The 17,656-nt window shown below is 39.9% G+C and overlaps 1 protein-coding gene across 1 annotated transcript in view; it reads right to left on the reverse strand.

Annotated features, from left to right (window-relative positions):
* EEIG2 (EEIG family member 2) overlaps window positions 1-17,656 on the reverse strand; it is a 73,846-nt gene that overhangs the window by 13,837 nt on the left and 42,353 nt on the right. Inside the window, exons 4-6 of the mRNA XM_007977764.3 lie at window positions 12,750-12,866; window positions 8,642-8,688; window positions 333-436 (exon numbers count right to left, since the gene is read on the reverse strand). Of these exons, the coding sequence (XP_007975955.1) occupies window positions 333-436; window positions 8,642-8,688; window positions 12,750-12,866 (268 nt within the window). The remainder of the gene's footprint in view (window positions 1-332; window positions 437-8,641; window positions 8,689-12,749; window positions 12,867-17,656) is intronic.

Below are 17,656 nucleotides of genomic sequence, written 5' to 3' on the forward strand. Positions count from 1 at the left end.
GCAGAAGTTGCTTTACAGAAGTTGCAGGGTAATGGAATGGGAAAAATGAAAAAAATCCTGTAGTATTCTGTTGTACTTGTGGGGGGTAGATGCATACAGTGATGATCGGAGTGTCATTGTAACATCTAGTTTTTAATCTGTCAGAGCACAATACTTTAGACTAAATAAAGCACTGGACCAACCAAGAATTACATAATTAAAAGTGCTGATTCTTATTGGCCTGTTTCAAGTCAAATATCCACACAATTTTAAATCTGGAAGGGCTTTGGGAATTTTTAGGGCATCAAGTAGTCTCTCACAAATTACAAAACCAGTAAGCCACACATCCATACCTGCTATTCCAAGATGCACTTTGAGAGTCTCTCCACCTTTTCTATCTTCTTGCAAAGATTCAGATTCGCCAGCAATTGGTATAGACATTGAAGTGGAGGGAGGCCTGTAAAAAACATTTGCAAACTGGAGTTGTGGGGGAGCCTCAAAGTTGGCAACACTGTCATTGATTGGTAAGCTGAGGAAGCCCTGGCATAAACTGCTGGGTAATGTTACCCCTTTGAGGGTGAAAGTCATAAAGATCAGCAGATAACGTATAAGCATCTTTTCAAACTTGAATAAAATTCATAAGAGAAAAAGGTTTTTTTTTTACATAACAAGAAAAGGGCATTGTCTCCATAGAGTCCTAAAAAGGGAGGCCTCTGTCAGTGTGAACCTGGCACTGATCAAGGGAGTGTTGCTCTAACTGTCAACTCAGGACGGCACCTTTCAGCTGAGGAAGGCAGTGCCAAGCCCTTTTGAATCAGGCTGGGAGGAGAATGCCTCGTGCCTCCTGCTTCAGAGCCTGTGCTCCCTGGCTGGCTCCACTCGCTTCTTGAATAGTATCCACAGTTTTATCTTCTACCTTCATCTCTGTAAACAGTTCATCTGCCCAGGGAGAGTCTACAGAGAGGCCCAGTTGTTTAGATTTGCTTTTTGGATTGGATTCTCTGGGAGTAGTAATGGATCTGTTTTCATTGGTTAATTCAAACTCCTATTCCACGTAAAAGCTGTGAAGCAAGGAGGGGTAAGTTTAATTTCGAACAGTTTTTTTTCTGTAAAAAATTTTGGCCAGGTGTAGTGGCTCACGCCTGTAATCCCAGCACTTTGGGAGGCCGAGGCGGGTGGATCACCTGAGGTCAGGAGTTCCAGACCAGCCTGGCCAACATGGTGAAACCCACTCTCAACTAAAAACACAAAAATTAGCCAGGCATGGTGGCGTGCATCTGTAATTCCAGCTACGTAGGAGGCTGAGGCAGGAGAATCACTTGAACCCAGGAGGCAGAGGTTGCAGTGAGCCGAGATCGTGCCACTGCACTCCAGCTTGGGCGACAGCGAGACTCTGTCTCAAAAAAAATTTATTTTTTATTTTTTTATTTTTGTAGATACATAGTAGGTATATATATTTATGGGTTACATGAGATATTTTGATACAGGCATGCCATGCATAATAATCACATTAGGGTAAATGGGGTATCCATCACCTCAAGCATGTATCCTTTCTTACAAACAGTCCAATTATACTCTTATTTTTTACTTATTTATTTTGAGACAGGGTCTCGCTCTATCACCCAGGTTGGAGTGCAGTGGTGCAATCATGGCTCACTGCAGCCTCCACTTCTTCAGCTCAAGTAATCCTTCTGCCTTAGTTCCCCAATTAGTGGGGACTATAGGCACACAGAACCATGCCTGGCTTTTTTTTTTTTTTTATATTTAGTAGAGACTTTAAATTTTTTTTGTAGAGATAGGGGGTCTCCCTATGTTGTCCAGGCTGGTCTCGAACTCCTGGGTTCAAGCAATCCATATGCCTCAGCCTCTCAAAGTGCTGGGATGACAGATGTGAGCCATGGCACCCAGACTCTTTCAGTTATTTTAAAATGTACAGTAAATTATTGTTGACTGTCGTCATCCCATTGTGTTTTCTTTTTATCATAGGGATTTTTATTAGAAAACATACCTAACCTTATAAAAACTTTTTTTTTTTTTTGGTAGAGACAGGGTCTTGTTATGTTGCCCAGGCTGGTCTCTAACTCTTGGCCTCAAGTGATCCTCCCACCTTGACCTCCTGAAGTACTGGGATTACAGGTATGAGCTACCATGCCCAGCCAATCCCTAACCTTTTGAGGCTGATATTGCAGAGGAAAACCACATCTTCCTAGAAACTATCCCTCGGTGACCTGAGATAAAACAGGGAGGTGGTTGAAGGAATAATGAAGCTGACCTGCTTTATGGCAATTCTTAAATTCTTACCCTGTTATCTTAATGGAGTTCTCAGGCTACTCGGATTCTTGGGGATAGAGACATTTAAGATTGCTATTAAATCTACTGCATTTATGGACTATTTCCAGCCTAGGATCTCCTAAATTCTAGACTTAGATATCCTATTGAGACACTTTCAAGTATTTGTCCTTGAAACTCATATATATAAAACTCAATATATACCCAACTAAACTCATATTTCCCAAAACCTGCTTTCTTCTTTTACTCTCTCTGTAAATGTCACTGTAATCCACAAAGTCACCAAAACTAGAATTATGGATATCACCTCTGCCTCCTTCCTAATAACATTTTCCCATATCCAATCAGTTTCCAAATCCCAGATCCTCATTTAGTATTTTTCCTACTTATCATCTCGTTTCCATCTTCACTAATTACTTGAGTTTTGGCCTTTGTACCTTTCTCCTGGCTGACTGCAAGGGTCTCCTTGCTGGTCTGCCAACCTCTACTCCATGCTACTGTCACTGTGGTCTTTCTGAAACATGCCTCTGAACATGTTACTCTCTTATTTAAAACCCTTCCATAGCTTCTTTGGCATAAAACTCAAATCCCTTAGAATTTGCAGTCTGGCCTAGACCTGCCTCTTGGATTACCAACAGCTATCTTTTCTTTTTTCTTTTTTTTTTTTTTGAGACGGAGTTTCACTCTTGTTTCCCAGGCTGGAGTGCAATGGCCCGATCTTGGCTCACTGCAGCCTCTGCCTCCTGGGTTGAAGCGATTCTCCTGCCTCAGCCTCCCGAGTAGCTGGGATTACAGGTGCCCGTCACCATGCCTAGCTAATTTTTGTATTTTTATTAGAGACAAGGTTTCGCCACGTTGGCCTGGCTGGTCTCGAACTCCTGGCCTCAGGTGATCCGCCCACCCCGGCCTCCCAAAGTGTTGGGATTATAGGCATGAGCCACCATGCCCAGCCTGTATTTTCAAATAATGTAAAATAGCTTTGTGGAAAAACAAAACAAAACAAAACACACTGCATTAAATATTTCATGGGAAAAACTAATACAAAGAAGAAACACAAAGAACGGAGCCTTAGTCATAGTCATTAATCATTGACAGCTGACTCATGCCTGCATGTCTAAAAATTCTTACCTTTTTAATGCCAGTTTCTTTCACAGGTGACCTGATTACAGTGTCTCTATCCCCTCTGTGTCTTACACCTGTTTTCCAGCCCTCAGCCCTCCCAAACATTGGCCCCTTCCCTCTCTATTCCCCTCTGGCTCCATTCTCCCTTCCAGCCTGACTCCACAGCCACAACTCTTTAAGCAACACCTTCAATTTGGCACCCCTTGTTCTGCGGCCTCAAGTTGAAGAACTGCAACCCTTGATAATATCAGCCATCTGTACTAACTGCTCCATTACTGGGGCAACTAAGCACTATGGAGAAAATTCATTGGCTATGGTGACTGATAGTAAAGCAAATTTAGAATCCAAAATCTTAGCTGGGCCTTGGCAGCTCTCTTAGCTACCTGGACAACTCAGTCTTGTTGAATAAATAATCACTGAGTGCTTGCCATGTGCCAGTTTTTATTCTATTACCTCTTTTGTTCTGAAAATGCTTTTATATCCGTCATCTGAAATCACTTAATGTAGATCAAGTACAGAAAAAGAGATGGGATTAATTTGACTGCATTATAGTAATGTTAAGAATGTGTGAAAAATGACCTCATAAAATGACAATATTACCTACTTGACACTTCTTAAATATTCAATGTCCTGTAATGATGGCATAAACTTGTGCAAACTGTTTTCTGTCCTGGGGTGTCCCTACCTACCTCCTGTGCTTAGTAAATTCCTAGTCATCCCTTAAACTTAGCTCAGCATCCCCTTCTCAGTAAAGATTTCCCTGGTTTCTAAGGAATTGTGGCTAGGGATCCTATCCTGTGTGCCCCAGTGACATTGTATGCTGTTTGCCTGTCTCCCACATAATCAATGAATCCCTTCAGAGCAGGGGCTGGTCTTTTCTAGCTTGTTAAGTCTTGGCATGTGGCAGGCAATCAATACACATGTACTGAATGAATGACTGCATCCTGGGACCCTGGAAGAAATAATTCCTTAACCTCCTAGTCTCAATGTCCTTACTCAAAAACATGGATATTTACATTACAGAGTTGTTTTAAAAATTGAGAGACTGTAACATTCATGAAATCATTTTCACAAATGATAATTTCCTTCCTTTTGGAATATGAACACGTCAGAACCTTGCTATTCGAGAGACTTATATCACCCCTAGATCTGCTTTGCCACCAGATTCCCAAATGCCAGCAGAGTATACAATTTCTCTCTTAAAATATCTTTTTTCTTTATCAGCACTTTTCAGAGTGAGTTTCATTCTTTTACAAGAGTTGGTGGATATTTGATGAGTTGTAGAGAACTATGAAATAAAGTTTAGGGTAGGTGGTTAGGCTGACTTACCAGCTGTCTTCTTCATAAATTCTGATCTTACAGTATAAAATTGGTGCTTCAAAAGAATTATACAATCTATGTCACAGATCTTCTGCTCAGAAAATATTAAAACTAGGATTTAAACTTGAGACTAAGGATCTGCTGTACTCTTGTTTCTCAAGTAAATTAAAAAAATTTATATCATGAAAAATTTAAAGATAGACAAAAGCAGAGAATAGTAGAATGAAGCCCTCCAGCAGTTATTTATATCTTCGTTCTGGACAAAGATACTCAGTAAAGTCACTCAATTGCTCTGTGCCTCAGTTTCCTCATCTGTACAATAAGAACTTGGATTACAGCAATACTTTTAAAACTGGTTTCATGATATCTTTTAGGGTCTTGTAGAAACAGACAGGGGAGAGTGCCCAGTAGAAAATTTATTCTCATCTTACCTAAGTTGGAGGGGATATAGAGTAAAATTTTATATACTAGGATTCATAATATATTTGCTTTATTTTTTGAGACAGGTCTCACTCTGTCACCCAGCCTGGAGTGCAGTGGCATGATCTTAGCTCACTGCAACCTCTGCTTCCTGGGCTCAAGTGATCCTCCCACCTCAGACTCCTGAGTAGCTGGGACTACAGGTGCACCACCATGCCCGGCTAATTTTTAAATTTATTTTTTGGTAGGGACAGGGTTTCACCATGTTGCCCAGGCTGGTCGTGAACTCCTAAGCTCAAGTGACCCACCTGCCTTGGCCTCCCAAAGTGTGGGATTACAGGCATAAGCCACCATGCCTGGCCTCATATTATATTGAGGATTTTGTAGCTAAATAATCTGAAACAAAAAATCACTGGATTAGACAACTTCCAACATTCTTTTCAGCTCTAAAGTAATGTGATTTTACATATTTGATATATATTTAAATATAACCTGATAAAATGAATTTACTTTTTACATCAGTAGCTAAAATGTTTTTTCTCTTCAGTACATATTCAGGATGTGCAAGTATATGAATGTGTTAGAATTTCCCCTTTTTCAATGACATTTGAACAATTTCAAGGAGAAAAGAAAAACTATTGAGGATTTGATTCTCGAAAAATACTTTTAGGTATTTGGAATTAGGTAATGTCTGCTTATTTTTATGAATTATAAAAGTCTTTCTCTGTAAACTCCAGATTGTCAGAATTAAATTTATGGAGATAATAGAAAACATTAGATGATCTATTTTCAAGTTCTTCAATATGTGAGTTTAAGTAGAGAGAGAAAAGAGCAGAGAAAGGGCAAGAAAGGGAATATCCATAAAAAGTTCATGAGAAGGAATGATCAATTTATTTTCTTCTGCTAAGTTTTGCTGCTCATTCTCTTATTTTACCCTAAATCCTACTCCACTAGAAAAACAAACTGTTACCCGAGACACCAAAAATAGTATAGCAAAATTGGTTTGATCCCAAGAAAGCAGAAAATAAAGGAGTCAGGAAACCATGGTTTCTGAGAAGACAGCATAGGAAGGCTAAGTTATAGGAAGATGTGTGGTTTTAATCAAGAATTGATTTTTTTTTTTTTTGAAACAGGGGCTTGCTCTGTCGCCCAGGCTGGTGTATAGTGGTGCAATCTCGGCTCACTGCAACCTCCACTTCCCAGGCTCAAGCAATACTCCCCTTAGCCTCCCAAGTAGCTGGGACCACAGGCGTGCATCACCATGCCTGATTTTTGTATTTTTTGTAGAGTGATCCTCCTGCCTCAGCCTGCCAAAGTACTGGGATTACAGGTATGAGCCGCCGCGCCCGGCTAGGTGTTGCTTTCTAAGTTACAGCTATTAAAAACATGAAGTTGATATACAGGGAGGTAATGTTTTCTTTAGTTTTCTATGTGTATTTTTCTGATATTTCAATGATATCAATGAACTTTCATTTTTAATCATTAAGTGTCCCCAAGGCTGCTGAGAAGCAATCCTGCATTTCCCATTCCGTTCATGCTGACACTCTGTGAGACTTCTGCATACCTTCTCCTTTCTTCAAACCCCTTCCTCTATCTTCCCTGTCCTTGCTCTTCAATGAGCACCTTGTTTCCTACTGCACTAAGAAATCAGAAGCAATTAGAAAAGAACTTCTATATGCTTCCATTTCTCCTCTACCTGCGTCAGTAGCTACGTTCTCAGCCTTCCTCCCTTCCAACAATGCAAGGATGCTGTTCTAGCAACAGTCCCTTTTCTGGATCATCAGTTTCTCCCTCTTACTGAGCCAATACTATTGGTACTCAAATATGCTATACCATCTTCCATCTTAAAAATGAATAAAACCTGCCCTACTCCAAATCCTCTCTTTACTTACGACTCCATTTTTCTGTTTCTTTTTTACAGCAAAGCCCCTCATAAGAACTGTTTATACTCACTGTCTCCAATTTTTCTCCTCCCAAAGTCTCTTTAACCCACGCTCAAAAGGCTTTAGTCTAAGGGCATTCTACCAAAGTGCCTGCCAAAGTCATCAACAGTCTCTGCACTGCAAATTCCAAGGGTCAATCCTCAGTCCTCATTTTCTGAAACCCACTACAGCAGCGTGTGACGCAGGTGCTTATTCCTGCCTTTCTGAGGCCATTTCTTCATTTGGTTTTCAGGACAGGACTCTGCTTTGCTTTCTTCCTCCGATCACACTCATGGTTTCTTTGCTCCTTCTTCTTCCCAGTCTCCCTGACCTCTAACACGCTGGGGTGTCCCCACCTCAGTCTTTGGTCCTTTTCCATTTCTACTCGTTCCCTCTAGTTATTTATTCAAGTCTGATGGCTTTAATTACTACCTGTATGCGAATGATGTAATAATTTCCACACTTCTATCTCCTGCCCAGATCTCCCTACTGGACTCTAGTTGATCTATCCAATTGCCTACTTGACATGCCCCGCTGGATGTTAAATAGGGATCTCAAATTTAAAATGTCTGACACCCAAACTCCCAACTTGTTATCTCATCTCAACAAATGAAAGTGCCATTTGTCCAGTTACTCAGGCTCAAAACCTTGGATTACTGAAATAGCCTTTTATCTACTTATTTGTGCCCCTGTCCCCTTTGTTACTCCTACAGATTGTCTATTCCCTATCCAGCAGCCACAAGTCAGAAAATTTTACTTCTCTGCTCAAAACTTTCAATAGCTTTTCTATCTCAGAGTGTTAGTGGCAGTCCTTTTTATAATGGTCACAAGACTCCTTATCATCTGACCTCATCTCCTGTCACCCGCCTCTTTATTCACCCTGCTTTAGACCTGCTGCTCTCCAGGCAGCTACTTGAACGTGCCAAGAACACTTCTCCCTCAAGGTCTTTGTCCTTGTTTCTTCTACCTCAAATACTCTTTCCCCTAATGCCGGTGTGACTTGCCTCCCACCTCTTTCAGGTCTCTACTCAAATATCATCTTTACCAGGGGGGCCTCCCTTGACTACTATATATGGAATAGCGACAATTCTCTTCACCATGGCCCTCCCATCCTTTTTCTCCAAAGTGCTTATGACCATCGGTGTATTATGTATTTACTTGTTAGCTTATTGTCCATTTTCCTCTTAGAATATAAGCTCCAGGATGGCAAGGACTTAACCTATTTTGTTCATTGCTGTTTCTCTAGTATCTAGAATACGGCTTAACACCTGGTAAGGCACTTAATAGGTATTTACTGAAGAAATGAATATGTTCACAGAAGCTGTATTAAAAATTTTTGTTTATATAATTTTACTCAAAACCTGAAGATGATAAAAGACCTACAGCATTAATAATTTAGAGTATGGAGAATTCATTTGGTAATAGGTAAACATAACTTCTAAGAGGGTCAGGTCAGTCTCCCATGGAAGAAACTATCTCTTAACTAGTATTTTCCCATAAGCACTATAAAATATTAGTGTAAAAATTTAAACAAATAAATCATCCTTATACTTTTAGATACATAATCCACTTATTGGGTATCAACTTACGTTTTAAAACATGGGTCACCAGACATCAGTTGCATACTGATCAAAACCTAAACATAAAACAAGAAACATCAAGATTATAAAAAATTATAAAATGCTTCCTTCACAGCACCTAGTCCGATATTTTCTATTGGGAAAGCATTAAATAAAATGATTGTTGAATTGGGTTATATCCATGGGAGGCTAAGGCAGGAGGATTGTTTGAGCCCAGGAGTTTCAGGTTATAGTGAGCTATGGTTATGCCACTATATTCCAGCCTGGGCAACAGAGCAAGACCCTGTCTCTATTAAAAAAAAAAAAAAGAAGTGGGTTATATTCAATATTAAATTACTGCTCCATATAGATTAAAATAATTTTTAACATTCAAAACCTCAAAACTGCAAAAATCAGAACGGAAATAATGGAAACAAATAGCAATAATAATTCACCAGTAATAATCCTGTGGGTGTGTGGCCATGCTAATCTATCTGTCTTTACTCCCAAATTCCTGTGGTGCCTAAGTGTCTGGTAATGTTTTTCTTCAAGTTGCCATGTTGATGTTTCAAGGGATGCTGGCTGGTGGCTTCTAAGAGTAAAAAGCTTCTGGCCTTTGTTCCAGCTTTAGATCAGAATTTAAAGTTTTTTTTAATTTTTAAATTCTTGAGATAAGGTCTTGCTCTGTCACCCAGGCTGAAGTGCAGTGGTGCTATCACAGATCACTGTAGTCTTAAACTTCTGGGCTCACGATCTTCCTGTCTCAGCCTTCTGAGTAGCTGGGACTATAGGTGCATGCCACGCCTGGTGAATTCTTTTCTTTTTTTTTTTCCTTTGTAGAGATGGGGCTTGCTTATGTTGTCCAAGCCGATCTTGAACTCCTGGCCTCAAGTGATCCTACCATCTTGGCCTCCCAAAGTGCTAGGATTATAGGTGTAAGCCACTGTGCCCAGTCAGGATTTAAAGCTTTTCTAATACTTTCTAAGATGCTGCTATTCTCTAGTTGCTGACTACCTTTAACAGTCAGTCATAGGACCTCTTTATATTCTTATGGGAGTAATAATGATAATGGTAATAGTAACAACAACATTAACAACAATCATGATTTGAGAATTCATTATGTGCCAGGCATAAGCTATGTGTTTAATATGCATTATTTCCTTTAATTTTCAGTATTCCTATGAGAGAACAATATTTTCATTTTAACCTCAGGAGATTAAGTGATATTTTAAAAACCAGAAAACTAGTAAAGGGCAGAGCTGAGATGTGATCCCAGGGCTGCACACAGCAAAATTCATAGTCTTAGTGAATAACATGATATGTACATTGTTGTATGTTCTCCAGCTAATGGCTGACATGTATCTTATATAACCTTATTTCATTCCTATCTCCTCACCCCAGCACCTCCATGACTATTCTTTTTCTCTTTAAATGGCAAATCTATCCTACTGCACTGATTTCCTCATCATCTCTTCTTTCATAGAACCCTGAGGTCTGCTTTCCAACTCCATCAAAACTGCACTGTTGAATATCATGGATGTCTCAGAAAGGAGATGGAGGTGGCACATACAGCTTTTAAGGAACTGAATAGTGAAGTAGAACAGAGATGTGAGACAGTAGTTGGAGAAGATGAGAGATTAATTTTTGTCCTTTTTTAAAATAAATATGGGAGATAGTGGAGCTGTTTCTTTACATGTTGATGAAGATGGTTCATTTGAGGTAGAGATGATGAGAAGAGGGGATAATCTAAGGGGTAAAGCTCTTGGTTAGGCAAACTTTGGATTCCAGAAGCCAAGAGGAAGGACTGATTTCTAATAGGAGAGGGGACATGCCATCCATTGTAACAGGAGACAAAAAGGATAAGGCAGGAGAGGCAAGTAAAGTCTGTGATGGGAAGATGAGGGAATTCGAGTTTAATGGCTTCTGTTTTCTCAATAGGATAAGGCAAGGCCAGTATCTGAGAGCAAGAATAGTGTGTTGGGATACGAGGAGAAAAAAGGTATGAGATAGAATATCTAAAACTGAGAAAGGAAGCATATGAAGGAAGTAGAGTATGACTGCCAGATGGCAGTGGGCACGGCTTCAGTAATGACAGCTAGTCTGGTTGTGTGATTCTCTTCAGCAATGCTCAGCATGCAAGGATAGATATTTAATAACCGAGTTCAACAAAAGTTGGGGATTATTCAGACAATGCAGGGAGACAGGGACAGAGGAGCCAGGATTATTATTATTATTTTTTTTAGAGATGGGGTTCTCACTATGTTGCCCAGATTGGTCTTGAACTCCTGGTCTTACGGACCATGAAATTTAAGCTGGATAAAGAGGGAAGTGGAAGCAAGTCAGGGCTGATGGATAGTAGGAAAGTGGTAAGGTTAAAGACAGCTAAGTGAGACTAAGAGGACTGGAAACAGATAGTGTAGGAGGAAGAAAACTTTAAATTGAAATTTTTTGGGGGGTGCAGTTTCTAGGAGTAAAAAGGTCTAGACTCTAGAGTGTGACCATGGGAGTAGGAACTGAGATGATGAGGAGGAAAATATTGCCGGAGATAAGGAGTTTAAGGAACTGAGAAGCCTTAGACTCATAGATGATCAGCTATCAGGAAAGAAAATACAGATAAGATAGTCCACAAGGCTAGCTCGCCTGCACAGATGGTGAAGCCATGGAAAAATGATGACCTGAGAAGAGATATAGAGAAAAACTGTGAGCCATGAGCTAAGTCATCAATGGATAGGAGCGAGAAGGTACCTAAGGGGTCAGGAGATGGCAGAGATTAGGAAAGGAGAGAGTGTTATGACTGAATGGTATAATCTTCAAAAAGTATGTTTTTTTCGTAGGACAAAGTGGGAGAGATGGTGTGGAAGGATGAATGGGAAGCCAGAAGGAAACTACTCCATGAGTTGGCTCTTAGGAATGTGAGGGTCTGAAATTAAAAAGTTATTTCAATTTCCAATGAAAACACTGCCATTCAGAGAAGAATTATCCATCTTTTCATATAAGAAATATGAGGAAATAAGACCCCTGACCAGGCAGCAGAAGATATGTGCTGTGGTCCCAGCTCTGCCACTGACTACTTTTGTGAGATACTTTAGTCTCAGCTCTTCATCTATAAAACGTGAATAACAATCTATCCTCATCTGTCTAAACCTGTTCATCTCATGGAGATATGGGCAAGTGCTTTGAAAACTTCTTAGAGTTATAAAACCACAAAGCTATACAATCAACATGATGTGTACAGAAGTTTATACTGTGATACTTTTCTAATTTCTTCCTTGTCTTCTGAACATTTTCCTTCCCATACCAACTTGCTATCCCACCTTTCTTTCCAGCTGCTAAATTCGTGTGAGAGTTACAAAAACCATTTTATGCATTGGACTGGCTATAATAACCATTTTACACATTTTCATATGTGCAGAGCTTAAGATTGGCTGCAAAAAAAGTTTGAAAACTGTACAGTATTTCTTTGCTTCACTAACTTCTGAACATCTAGTTTTAATTCAGAATTATTTTCCTTCCTTATTAGATAACTTACCATCATGGGGTAACCTAACTGAAACACTGCAAAAGGTTTATCTAGTGGGGTTTCCTAGGTGCAAAGTACTTTACAAATATTTTCTCAATTAATCTCATTTAATACTACAATTAACTCTATGAAGTATACATTCGCACTCATCACTAGAGTACATGGCTCCTGATGGTACTTGGAAAAAGCCAGGCAGATGCCCAGAAGTGGGTTCCATCTGTCACTTCACTAGTTTACAAGAGAACCCAGTGGCTTCTATGTACCTATCACAGCTGCTCTGTAAATCACCTTATGGGAGCTACAAACATTTTAAGGTATTCATTAATTCATCCTGCTCCTTCCTCCCAATGAGCTCTTATGTTGTAGTGGTGTATGTATTCTCTGAATGCTCAAAACATCAAAGAAAAACACCTTAGGACCATGAAGGTGAACATTTGTTACTTTTCACTGCTTTTGTGACTTAGATGGGGTTTTTCCCTAGGTGATGAATACTTCAGTGGCATGGTCAGTTTATCATATCAGCATTGATTCACATCTTGTCCTTGACAATATATACATATGCTTATTTAAAGGCAGATAATCTTATTTCTTGACAAGTAAATCCTGAAACGTGCTTACTTTAAGAATGGAATTATCCTGTCTTGTATTTTTGGTATCATAGCCTTCCAGTAAACAGCGGCGAGTGGTATTTCCTGATCCAGCAAACTCTGCCAGGTTTAGATCTGCAAAGCCCAGCTATGAAAAGAAAGAGAATTATATTAATAGACTATCTAGTAGGCTTCTATCATATGCTCCTTAAAATAAATATTCAACTCGTACCCTAGACAGGTTTTCTCAAACTTCATTTATTTGTAATTTTTGACATCTTAATACCTGCTCTATTATTTGCTTTGTGTTTTTAAATTGGTTCACCTTTTATATGAATTTATTTATTTATTCTATTCTTGTCTTCAGCAACAGGATCTCTGAAATCAGAATGGATGCAGTAAATACATTTTTTCTATATACATTAAAAATATATATTACTGTTAAAGTAAAAATAATGTATATCAAACAGCTAAAATCATTGCAAGTAATGGTATTCACACCACCCTGTGGGAAATACTAGCAAACCAAGAGTGATAATTTGCATACACATAGAAAAGAATGATTAGACTCTCCTCTCCCTATGCTAGGTCAGGCTCTATCCCAAGTTAACCAATGGTGAAGGCAGATCGTTGCAGGTTAAGTTTTCACTCCCCATGCAAGAACTGGAGTGACTTAAGTGAATCACCTATTTTCTTTGGTACCAGTGTCTTCTTGTTGATCATCCTTGAACTGAATCTCTCTTTATGAAACCTAATTTATTCCTTTCTCAGAGCTCTGCCCCACATCAACCCTCTTTGCTGCTGTGTACAAGTTCAGCTCAAATCTGTTCCTTTTTGTTATTACTGCCCAGGTTCAGTCCCCATTTTCTGCAACTGCCAAAGGTTGCCGTATAGTCTTTCCTCTGATGTTGCTCAACCCTGTTTCTCATTTCCATGTGGTACAACAAATCAACCCCATTTTATCATTATATCATTTTGTGAGCAAGCTAAGTCTACATGACTAAGTGTATATACAGTCTTTTTATTAACAACAAAAAATGAATTGAGTTGCAATTTATTAAGCATGTTTCCATAAATATACAACAAAAAGTATTATACATTTCACAGTATTATACATTTCAAAAACTGCTGTGATTCTAAGTTGTTTGCCTTAGGGTTTTAAAACACACAGTGGGAACATATAAATCACATTCGAGATGAATATTTTAATTGCAGGCTGGAGCATTATTTTAACACCTTTTAACTGATACGAAAAGAATGAAGAATAAGAACCCAGAGAGCAGTCGAAGGACCACAAACCCCAAATGCAGTAAGTCAAACACACATCAAGCAGCAGTAATACCCACCTAATTCGCACATGGTTACTCTAGTCTTATTGCCTTTTTTTTTTTTTTTTTGAGATGGAGTCTCACTCTGTCGCCCAGGCTAGAGTGTAGTGGCATGATCTTGGTTCACTGCAAGCTCCGCCTCCCGGGTTCAAGCCATTCTCCTGCCTCAGCCTCCTGAGTAGCTGGGACTACAGGCGCCCGCCACCATGCCCGGCTAATTTTTTTTTTTTTTTTGTATTTTCCATGCCCGGCTAATTTTTTATTTTTGTATTTTCAGTAGAGACGGGATTTCAGCATGTTAGCCAGGATGGTCTCGATCTCCTGACCTCGTGATCCACCCGCCTTAGCCTCCCAAAGGGCTGGGATTACAGGCGTGAGCCACTGTGCCCAGCTGTCTTATTGCCTCTCTTGGAGGGGCAAAAGATCAGCAGAAAAAGCCTGGATATGTCCAGGACAAAGCCATATCCAACCAGGCATGTGAAGACTCACATGACTGATCACACATTATCAGTGCACCCTATTTCACACATTATCCTTCTCCTTGACCCTCCAACACTGCTTTCTCATCCTCACTTTCTGCTGATGACCTTACTGCCTATTTCAATCAGAAAATTAAAGCAATCAAAAGAGCACTTAACTTCCACAAGCTTTTACTGCCAGTGACATCCACTCACCTACCTGCATCTGTGCCCACATACTTGCTTTCCCACTTACAGTACTGTCTGAGGTCAACCACTCTCCTCTTGCCCACTCAAGTTAATCACTTCAGTTATTCTTTCTGCTCTTGTGCATTCTAAAATTTCCCTTCTCTGTTGGATCATTCCCAAAAGCACACAAACATGCTGGATTTTCTCCTACTTTAATGAACAAAATAAAACCAAACCAAACCTCACCCTACATCTCTCTCCAGGCTATTGAACCATTTTTTTTTCTGGCCCTCTTTACAGCAAAACTTCTTGTAAGAGGTTTTTTGTTGTTTTTTTTTTTTTTTAAATTTTATTTTAAGTTCCAGGGTACATGTGTAGGACATGCATGTTTATCACATAGTTTGCCATGGTGATTTACTGCACCTATCAACCCATCGCCTAGGTATTAAGTCCAGCAAGCAAGAGCTATTTTTCCTGATGCTCTTGCTCCCCCCGCCCCCTCCCGATAGGCCCCAGTGTGTGCTAATCCCCTCCCTGTGTCCACGTGATCACATTTGTTCAGCTTGCACTTATAAGTGAGAACATGCAGTGTTTGATTTTCTGTTCCTGCATACGTTTGCTGAGGATAATGGATTCCAGCTCTATCAATGTCCCTGAAAAGGACATGATCTCGTTCCTCTTGAAAGAGTTTTCTCTGCAGTGTCCTATTGCTCTGTGCCTGGCTACCTGACCAACTTCATTTCCTCCTTTTCCTCATTTACTCTGGCAGCCACAATGTCCTGTTTCTTGAAAATGCCAAGATCACTTCAAGGCCTTTAGCACTTACTGTTCTTTTGCTGGAAATGCTGTCTCTCAGATTTTCTTATAGCTTTCTCCTTTACTCCATTCAGGTCAATGTTGAAAAGTCATCTCTCTAAAGGGGCCTTCCCTGACCATCCTATATCACATCCCTCTTCCCTCCCTTACCCTGTAGTTACTGCCTTCCTCCCCTTACCTGCTCTATTTTTCTCCTTAGTAGTTATCATCACATCATGTACACACATATTTCATATTTGCTTATTGTCTGTCCTTCCAATGACCCCTGCTCCCATTAGTACGTAAGCTCCACAAATGCAGGGGTTTTTGTCTGTCTTGTTCACTGCTGTATCTCCAGTACTTAGAACAGTACCAAGAACAGTGTCTGGCACTTAATACATATTTGTTGAATAAAAGACTACTCCATTGACTTACCATCTACTGTTGTAATGTTGGTATATTACAATGTCGTTAAGTTAAAAAAGGGGAGAATCTGATTAGTGCCTCTGAGGCCTGCATGTTTATGTTCCCCCAAAATTCATATGTTGAAACCCTAACCCCCTAAAGGGTGGTATTAGGTGGCAGGGCCTATGAGAGGTAATTAGGTCACGAGAGTGGAGTCCTCAAGAATGGATTAATGCCCTTTTAAAAAGACACAAGAGAGCTTGCTTCCTTTTTCTCTGCTCTCTGCCATTTGAGGACACCACGAGATGACAGACATCTGCAAAGCAGAAAGCAGGCCCTCACCAGACTGGATCCACCAGCACCTTGATCTTGGACTTCCCAGCCTCCAGAACTGTGGGAAATAAATGTTGTTTAAATCACCTAATCTATGGTAATCTGCTATAGCATCCCAAACTAACTAAGACAGCCCCTATTAAGAAAGTATATTAAAAGGTGGGGCATGTCAATGTGATATTTCAGGCTAACAGTTACTAATGAGTGAAGTCAATATTATCAAGCATCGTTTATATGACAGGCCCAGTTGTAGACACTGGGAAACAGTGATGAATAGGACATCTACTCTGCTTTCAAAGAGCTTATATTCTAGTGAAGAACCAGAAAGTCTATGTTTCCTTATGACTTTTTCTTTGGCTTCACTGAGTAACTGTCTCATGAAATGGCATATATACATAAACACTAGCTGTATTTGTCACAGATATTAATTCATTCATGAAATAATCTTCAGCATCTACATTTCAGGTAAATGGAAGTCATTCCTACTCTTACAGTTTAATAGGGGAGGACAGAAAAGTGAACAGATTCCTTAATGCAGTGTGAAAGTACTGTGATAGAGGGAGACAGTTACAAGAAACAGAGGAAAAGAAAAGTTCTTAGTGGGGAGGGATGACTAAGCTAAGTCTTTAATGATACATGAGTTGACAGGACAAGAGGAGGGAGAAATATAAAAATGGTAGGAAAAGACATCAAGTTACAAAGCAAAAGGATAAGATAGCATGGGATACTCCAGGAGGTTTGTGAGGGTGGTATGTGTGAGGCATAAGGATGAGTGTATGAGTGTGTATGTGTGTGTTCATGTGCAGATGACAGTAGAGATGACAAGATGTGTCTTACACGCCAGGTTAAGAAATTTTCATTTTCCTTTATAAGCAATGAATAGCTGCTAAAGGACTAAAAATGGGGGAATGATATGATCACGTTTTAATTTTAGAAAGATGACTTTGGCAATAATATGGAGGATGGAGGGAGATAACAGAGACAGAGAGACTAGACAGAAGGCCAGTGAAGGCTGTAAATAAAAAATAAGGAAGGCATAACCTGAGGCAGTGGCCCTGGGAATGGAGAGAAGGTATGGTTTCAAGACTTTTTAGAGGGCAAAAATGAAGAAGACAGGTCAACTACAGCAGACCTTGTTGTCTGCCTAGCCCAGAATCAATGCCCTCCTATTCCTTGATAGCAAAGCCTTGATTTATTTTTAATTAGTTAATTAATTAATTATTTATTTACTGAGACAGGGTCTCACCATGTTGTCCAGGGTGGTCATGAATGCCTGGGCTCAAGTGATCCTCCCACCATGGCCTTCCAAAGTGCTGGGATTACAGGCATGAGCCACCACGCCCAGTCACAAAACCCTGGTTTTATTCAGGTGTCCAGTCTCAGTTCATCCATGTGTGCAAGGAAGGAAACCCAAACCCTAGCTCATTGTT

This window comes from Chlorocebus sabaeus, chromosome 20 (assembly GCF_047675955.1).
Source record: "Chlorocebus sabaeus isolate Y175 chromosome 20, mChlSab1.0.hap1, whole genome shotgun sequence".
In the NCBI taxonomy this organism is placed as follows: Eukaryota; Metazoa; Chordata; class Mammalia; order Primates; family Cercopithecidae; genus Chlorocebus; species Chlorocebus sabaeus.